The sequence below is a fragment of the Mus caroli genome, unplaced genomic scaffold (assembly GCF_978045245.1).
Source record: "Mus caroli unplaced genomic scaffold, Mus_caroli_1 scaffold_8, whole genome shotgun sequence".
Lineage (NCBI taxonomy): Eukaryota > Metazoa > Chordata > Mammalia > Rodentia > Muridae > Mus > Mus caroli.
In genome coordinates, this window is record NW_028227263.1 from 60,241,292 (window position 1) to 60,250,702 (window position 9,411).

Genomic DNA, 9,411 nt, shown 5'->3' on the forward strand with positions numbered 1-9,411 from the left:
TATGGTCACTTAATCTTTGACAAGGGAGCTAAAACCATCCAGTGGAAAAAAGACAGCATTTTCAACAAATGGTGCTGGCACAACTGGCAGTTATCATGTAGAAGAATGCAAATTGATCCATTCCTATCTCCTTGTACTAAGGTCAAATCTAAGTGGATTATGGAACTCCACAGAAAACCAGAGACACTGAAACTTATAGAGGAGAAAGTAGGGAAAAGCCTCGAAGATATGGGTACAGAGGAAAAATTCCTGAAGAAAAAAACAATGGCTTATGCTGTAAGATTGAGAATCAATAAATGGGACCCCATAAAGTTGCAAAGCTTCTGCAAGGCAAAAGACACCATCAATAAGACAAAAAGACCACCAACATATTGGGAAAGGATCTTTACCTATCCCAAATCGGATAGGAGACTAATATCCAATATATATAAAGAACTCAAGAAGGTGGACTCCAGAAAATCAAATAACCCCATTAAAAAATGGGGCAAAGAGCTGAACAAAGAATTCTCACCTGAGGAATACCGAATGGCAGAGAAGCACCTGAAAAAATGTTCAACATCCTTAATCATCAGGGAAATGCAAATCAAAACAACCCTGAGATTCCACCTCACACCAGTCAGAATGGATAAGATAAAAAATTCAGGTGACAGCAGATGCTGGCGAGGATGTGGAGAAAGAGGAACACTACTCCATTGCTGGTGGGATTGCAAGCTTGTACAACCACTCTGGAAAACAGTCTGGCGGTTCCTCAGAAAATTGGGCATAGTACTACCGGAGGATCCAGCAATACCTCTCCTGGGCATATATCCAGAAGATGTCCCAACCGGTAAGAAGAACACATGCTCCACTATGTTCATAGCAGCCTTATTTATAATAGCCAGAAGCTGGAAAGAACCAAGATGCCCTTCAACAGAGGAACGAATACAGAAAATGTGGTACATTTACACAATGGAGTACTACTCAGCTATTAAAGAGAATGAATTTATGAAATTCCTAAGCAAATGGATGTACCGGGAGGGCATCATCCTGTGTGACGTAATCCAATCACAAAGGAACTCACACAATATGTACTCACTGATAAGTGGATATTAGCCCAGAAACTTAGGATAGTCAAGATATAAGAAACAATTTGCTAAACGCATGAAACTCAAGAAGAATGAAGACCAAACTGTGGACACTTTGCCCCTTCTTAGAATTGGAAACAAAACATCCATGGAAGGAATTACAGAGACAAAGTTTGGAGCTGTGACGAAAGGATGGACCATCTAGAGACTACCATATCTGGGGATCCATCCCATAATCAGCTTCCAAACCCTGACACCATTGCATACACTAGCAAGATTTTGCTGAAAGGACCCAGATATAGATGTCTCTTGTGAGGTTATGCCAGGGCCTAGCAAACACAGAAGTGGATGCTCACAGTCAGCTATTGGATGAATCACAGGGCCCCCAACGGAGGAGCTAGAGAAAGTACTCAAGGAGCTAAAGGGATCTGCAACCCTATAGGTGGAACAACATTATGAACTAACCAGTACCCCGGAGCTCTTGACTCTAGCTGCATATGCATCAAAAGATGGCCTAGTCGGCCATCCCTAGAAAGAGAGGCCCATTGGACTTGGAAACTTTATATGCCCCAGTACAGAGGAACGCCAAGGTCAAAAAATGGGAGAGGGTGGGTAGGGGAGTAGGGGGGGATGGGTATGGGGGACTTTTGTGATAGCATTGGAAATATAAATGAGGAAAATACCTAATAAAAATATTAAAAAACAAACAAACAAAAATAAATAAATAAATAAATAAATAAATAAATAAATAAATAAATAATAAAAGATTAAAAAGTCCCAACTCGCAGGGCGTGGTGCCACAAGCCTTTAATCCCAGCACTTTCGAGAATCAGAGGCAGGCGGATTTCTGAGTTGGAGGCCAGCCTGGTCTACAAAGTGAATTGCCAGACAGCCAGGGCTACACAGAGAAACCCTGTCTGGAAAAACAAAAAACAAAAACAAACAAACAAACAAACAAAAAAAAAACGTCCCAACTCTAACCAAGGAGCTATGTGCTATTGATACCTCCTGAGAAAGGGAAAGGAACACACTGCAATAGAATATCACAGAATATATCAACCACACTCCAAAGAAGTTCCCAGGTTCAGGAGAAGTTGGCCAACATAGACTCTAAGAGTTTTTTGTTTGCTTGTTTTGATTTTATTTTATTATCCTCCTCATTTAAGGCATCTCTAGGAGGCAGGGGCATATTACTAAGTACATATAAAAACAAAACAAAACAAAACTGGAGATCTCTTACTATTGTTAAGTATTAACAGTATCCCAGAAAGCTCTAGAAACAATAGAAAAACAAATCACACACAAAATGAGTAGATGGAAAAAATAAAAATGAAATAAAAAAATCAACTTGGGATTGAAATAAATAAAGTAAAAACAAAAAATGACAAAAAATATCAATGCTTATCTATGGTTTTATTGCTTTGAAGAGACACTATAACAATTTAATTGGCTGGATTACAATTCAGAGCATAAGTCCATTATCCTTATGGTGAGAAGCATGATGTCACATAGACAGACATGGCTCTTGAGAGGTAGGTGAGGGTAGTACAACTGGATCCACAGGCAGCAGAAAGTGACCTTGACAAAATGCCCAGTGTTGACCTTATACCTCAAAGCCCATATGATAGCTTGCAACTCCTCCAGTAAAGCACTCATACTCCAAAAATGAATAGTGCCCTAATGAAGGCTAGAGGCTCCATTTTCTTCTAACTCCCACAGCATATGAATCTTATTTTTATTGTTGTTATTGATTTTGGTGTGTGTGTGTGTGTGTGTGTGTGTGTGTGTGTGTGTGTTTTGCCTTTTCCTGGGGTCGTTTTAATTTGTTTGTTTTATGCTATTCTGATGTGCTAGTTTTTGTTATATCTGTTTAATCCATTTGATTTCATTTTATTAACCATTAGAAGTCTGTTTGTTTTAGAATGAGGGACAAAAATGGGATGGATCAGAATGAAGGGACAAATGAAGGAGAACAAGGAGAAGTAGAGAGAGGGGCAACTATGATCAGGAAATATGTGAAAAATTCTATTCAATAAAGGGAATAAAATGTTGTGATATATGTGTTTGTGTGTGTACACTTATGTGTGTTTGTGTATTAGTATATAATTTTCTGTTATTTTATCAGTTCTTTTTGTCTAAAGTACCACCAAAAATCGATGTTCCTTTTATATTCAAATATTGGAAAAACTTGTGACATAACTTTCCTCACAGCCTCCTTTATCTGTTTGTTTCTGAGACTATAGATGATAGGGTTTAAGAATGGTGGAACCATGGTATAAAATACAGAAACAATCATTTCCTGAACTACTTCAAAGGTTATTACTGGAGGTCGTAGATACACATAGGCAGCAGAACTAACAAAGACAGACACCACAATAATGTGAGGGACACAGGTAGAAAAGGCTTTCCCTCTCTCTCTTTTGATGGGAATCTTCAATACAGTTGATAATATGCGAATATAAGATATAGCAATAAAGACAAAGCAACTACCACTGACTCCAATGTCAGTCAGAAGTATTAAGAGGTTGTTGTTGAAGGTGTCAGAACAAGAAAGTCTCAGCAAAGCGGGAAGATCACAGAAGAACTGAGGGACCACATTAGAGTTGCAGAAGGATAGCTGGAAAGTTTTGAAAGTGTGCACACTTGCAATGACAAGTGAGCTAAGTAGGGAAGCCAGTGTCATCTGAACACAGAATTGGTGGTTCATGATCACAGGGTAGAGGAGAGGTTTGCAAATGGCCACATAACGGTCCTGGGCAATGATGGCGAGAAAAAGAATCTCTACAAGTGCACAAAATAAGAATGAAAAGTTCTGTGCTGCACACCCAGCCACAGAAATATTCCTGTGGTCAGTGAGAGAGTTAATACAGGCATTGGGGACAGTGATGGAAAGGTAGCAAATATCTAAGATGGACAGATTCCTGAGGAAGAAGTACATGGGTGTTTTCAGGGTCTGGTCAACTGTAGTAACAATGATGATGGTAAGATTCCCTAACAGGCTACACAGATACACCAGCAGAAACAGCACACTGAGTAGTACCCTGAACTCCCAAGTCTCAGCAAAAACTTCCAGGAAGAACTCAGTCACTAGGGAAGTGTTGGCCATTGTCTGAAAGTACATGTTTTCTGAAAAATAAGAATAACTTAAAATAATTAATAGTTTACTAGCATTTGTCTTAAAACTCTGTTTTCTAAAATGTGGCTTTATGTATAAAATATAAAACATGTTTCCTTGTCAAGCATATTCCTTTTAAACTTGCTTAGCTTGTAATACACATAGCTGTGCCTGTTTGTCTAATTGTATGGTATGGTGATAAGCACAGATAATTAGTTTACATAATCATAACTGTATCATAAGCTTATTATTATAGGAACTATTAAGTTGATTAATATGTGGTGTTTTCTTTCTCCAGATAAATTATATGTATCAATTAGGAAAACCCAAAGAAATTTAACTTGTGGAAAGTATTTTTAAAACTATGGTTATACATTTATAATAAATATTTATTTGTGTATGATATACAGTCATGTTCTATGATTTTTTTCATATATACATACATATGTATATATGTAATGAGTTATGAGGATAAAAATAGAGTGACAGTGAGAGACATGGTCATAATGGGAATGGTTGGGAAAGAGAGAATGATGAACATGGAAGAATGTGGCATTGAAAAAAATCTTAGTAAATTTTTAGAACACCTAAAACCTTCTTAAGAGGTAATTTTCCTGGAAAGTCAGACACAGTTTAACCTAACATTAAAATGGTGGCACCATTTCCTTTTCATGGAGAAGCAACAACTTTTTTCTGAAAATCACCAATACCTTAGATATCTTAATCTCAAATCCTTAAAACCAACTTTTTGATTTATAAACGGTACACTGGAATATATTTTGAGTAACTGGGATCTTGAACAAAAAAAAAAAAAAAACATTTTATACCTAAAACTCAATATACTGCAATGCATGGCACCTTTCAGTTCTTAGTAGTTGGTATCTAAGCTCAACTATCAAATGTCAGACCATATTCTCCCAATAGTAATTACATACTCTCATATTCCCTGAATAATGCCCAACATACACATGTCAGTTTTAAAATTTATCATCAATATAGGGGCATTAATATGCAGAATTGTGAGTTGTGAAATTTAATGTAAGTATTATCAGCATTTAGTAAGATAATCTAACAAGTTTTCTCAAATCCTCATGGAAACTACTAAAGATAATACCTAAATAGAAAAACATTAATTTGAAACAAAATAGCCTAAGAAGAGTTGAAGCAGCTAAGAAATAGTCAAGAAACAAGTATCAAAGTAATGGTAAGTGGTGAGGTAGCCACAGTGAGTTTTTATTCTTTCTTAAGTCAAATATATTAAATGTCTTATTTTGAAAGTTTCAAAATTTTAAGCTCATGAAATGAGCTTAAAGTTAAAGAAAATATTATTTAGTGACTTTAGTGAACATTACCTACTTATAATTTTTATTTGCAAAATCTATTTAAATTCAAAGATGGCTTTAAACTGTTATATCAAGTTACAGAGAGGAGTGGTTGTACAAGCTTGCAATCCCACCAACAATGGAGGAGTGTTCCTCTTTCTCCACATCCTCGCCAGCATCTGCTGTCACCTGAATTTTTGATCTTAGCCATTCTGACTGGTGTGAGGTGGAATCTCAGGGTTGTTTTGATTTGCATTTCCCTGATGATTAAGGATGTTGAACATTTTTTCAGGTGCTTCTCTGCCATTCGGTATTCCTCAGGTGAGAATTCTTTGTTCAGTTCTGAGCCCCATTTTTTAATGGGGTTATTTGACTTTCTGGAGTCCACCTTCTTGAGTTCTTTATATATATTGGATATTAGTCCCTTATCTGATTTAGGATAGGTGAGGATCCTTTCCCAATCTGTTGGTGGTTTTTTTGTCTTATTGATGGTGTCTTTAGCCTTGCAGAAGCTTTGTAGTTTCATGAGGTCCCACTTGTCAATTCTCGATCTTACAGCACAAGCCATTACTGTTCTATTCAGGAATTTTTCCCCTGTGCCCATATCTTCAAGGCTTTTCCCCACTTTCTCCTCTATAAGTTTCAGTGTCTCTGGTTTTATGTGAAGTTCCTTGATCCACTTAGACTTGACCTTAGTACAAGGAGATAGGAATGGATCGATTCGCATTCTTCTACATGTTAACAACCAGTTGTGCCAGCACCATTTGTTGAAAATGCTGTCTTTCTTCCACTGGATGTTTTTAGCTCCCTTGTCAAAGATCAAGTGACCATAGGTGTGTGGGTTCATTTCTGGGTCTTCAATTCTATTCCATTGGTCTATTTGTCTGTCACTATACCAGTACCATGCAGTTTTTATCACAATTGCTCTGTAGTAGAGCTTTAGGTCCGGCATGGTGATTCCACCAGAGGTTCTTTTATCCTTGAGAAGAGTTTTTGCTATCCTAGGTTTTTTGTTATTCCAGATGAATTTGCAGATTGCACTTTCTAATTCGTTGAAGAATTGAGTTGGAATTTTGATGGGGATTGCATTGAATCTGTAGATTGCTTTTGGCAAGATAGCCATTTTTACAATGTTGATCCTGCCAATCCATGAGCATGGGAGATCTCAGTCTGGCGGTTCCTCAGAAAATTGGACATAGTACTACCGGAGGATCCAGCAATACCTCTCCTGGGCATATATCCAGAAGATGTCCCAACCGGTAAAAAGGACACATGCTCCACTATGTTCATAGCAGCCCTATTTATAATAGCCAGAAGCTGGAAAGAACCCAGATGTCCCTCAACAGAGGAATGGATACAGAAATTATGGTACATTTACACAATGGAGTACTACTCAGCTATTAAAAAGAATGAATTTATGAAATTCCTAGCCAAATGGATGGACCTGGAGGGCATCATCTTGAGTGAAGTAACACAATCACAAAAGAACTCACACAATATGTATTCATTGATAAGTGGATATTAGCCCAAAACTTAGGATACCCAAGATATAAGATACAATTTGATAAACGCATGAAACTCAAGAAGAATGAAGACCAAAGTGTGGACACTGTGCACCTTCTTAGAATTGGGAACAAAACACCCAGGGAAGGAGCTACAGAGACAAAGTTCGTAGCTGTGATGAAAGGATGGACCATTTAGAGACTGCTGTATCCAGGGATCCGTCCCATAATCAGCTTCTAAACGCTGACACCATTGCATACACTAGCAAGATCTTGCTGAAAGGACCCAAATATAGCTGTCTCTTGTGAGACGATGCCGGGGCCTAGCAAACACAGGAGTGGATGTTCACAGTCAGCTATTGGATGTATCACAGGGCTCCCAATGGAGAAGCTAGAGAAAGTACCCAAGGAGCTAAAGGGATCTGCAACCCTATTGTTGGAACAACATGATGTACTAACCGGAACCCTGGAGCTCTTGTCTCTAGCTGCATATGTATCGAAAGATGGCCTAGTCGGCCATCAATGGAAAGAGAGGCCCATTGGACTTGCAAACTTTATATGCCCCAATATAGGGGAATGCCAGGGCCAAAAGAATGGGAATGGGTGGGTAGGGAAGTGGGGGGTGCTATGGGGGACTTTTGGGATAGTATTGGAAATGTAATTGAGGAAATTATGTAATAAAAATATAAAAAAAAAAAAAAAAAAAAAAAAAAAAAAAAAAAAAAAAAAAAAGTTACAGAGAGGAAAAATATTCTTCCAAATATATTAGTATGGAATCCACTTAATAGTTCAGCCTATCTGCACTAGATTTGACATATATTTTTCAAGAGAACAGAACCAGAGTTAAGTGAGCAGTAAGATTAAATGTAAACCATAATTAATGTGTGTGACATGTAACAAATTTCTGTTTGAATTATCAATTTGAGAAAAGTAATTGGGGATTAGATAAGGAAGCAACATACTTTTTTTTTTTTTTATTCTGGCTGCAGTATGCTATAAAAGAGAAGGTTGGTCACATATAAAGGTCAATGATAGAAATATCAGAAAAAATTATACACCATTTGTGTGTGTGTGTGTGTGTGTGTGTGTATTTGTGTGTGTTTGTGTTTAGGGAAGTAAAGGATAGTATTGTGTCACAGGTAACTGAGCCCCTAGAAATTTGCAAGCTATTTCTTTTGTACCTATTAAAAATTGTCAATATATATGCAGAGTTTTAAAATATTCTTACTATTCATATACTTTAAATATAAGAACAATGTTGAAGTTAAAAGACAATACAATAAGCAGAAAGAAGGCACAAAGTGGTATTGCATGAGTTCTTTTAAGGTTGTATGACCTCACATCTACAAAGAAATAATTTTACTGAACCTGAAGTGTGTGTTCAATAGAAGCTGGGGAAGGTTCATGAGATTATCCTCTTTTAGACTTCTCTCACTATTGTGACAAGACAGTACAGAACCTATATTAAAATGCTGTAACTCAACGTTGTGGAAAACTTTTGAGGTCACTTGGCCATAATTTGATACTGGGTCAGAACAAGGAAATGGGCTTCGGGCAGGAGTCTAACATTGGGTCATGTCAAGGAAGTATGCTCAGACAGGAATCTAATTTTAGGCTAGAACAAAGATGTAGGCTTCAGGAAAAGATGTGACTTTGGGCTGGGACAGGGAAGGCTCAGATATCTTGGTCATTCTGATAATCCCTTAGAAACAGTGATCATAGGAGTGATGATGGGACTTTGTTTATTGCCTTGCTTGTTCCTTGACTATTTGTGTTTATTTTACTGCTTGACCTTATTACTTGCATGTAGTTAAAATGGTATAAAAGCAGATAGGGAAAAAATAAACCTGCCTCAGCCTCAGAACTGGCTGGGATCATACTATAATGTTGTCTAATTGTCCTTTTTCTTTTTAATCCTCACTTCTGCATTGGAGAGCCTGTTGACTGACTGAGCTGGCTTAGTCACAAGTCAAAGATCTTTACCAAATAAAAAGGCATGGAGGCCGAGCAGTGGTGGTGCATGCATTTAATCCCAGCACTTGGGAGGCAGAGGCAGGCAGATTTCTGAGTTCGAGGCCAGCCTGGTCTACAAAGTGAGTTCCAGGACAGCCAGAGCTATACAGAGAAACCCTGTCTTGAAAAACCAAAAAAAAAAAAAAAAAAAAGGCACTGAAAGAAAGCAATTACAATTATAGTCTATGCTCTTAGTCTCTGAGTATTTCAATATAAAAGCAAACTGATAGATTTGAAATGAATACAATAGAAAAATTAAAAATATTTTAATACTCAGATATAATGTGACCAATATTCATTGAAAATCAATTTTAAAAATTGCAGGAGCGAACATCATGTACCAAATAGACCTAACAGAAATATATGGAAAATTTACATCAAAAGTATCATGAGAT

General features: G+C 37.3%; 1 protein-coding gene across 1 annotated transcript; it reads right to left on the reverse strand.

The window, feature by feature from the left end:
- Positions 1-3,177: 3,177 nt before the first annotated feature.
- Positions 3,178-4,170, reverse strand: LOC110288396 (olfactory receptor 14C36-like). Its single transcript, XM_021154754.1, has one exon. The coding sequence runs from the start codon at positions 4,168-4,170 to the stop codon at positions 3,178-3,180; it is 993 nt and encodes a 330-aa protein (XP_021010413.1).
- Between the last annotated feature and the right edge of the window lie 5,241 nt (positions 4,171-9,411).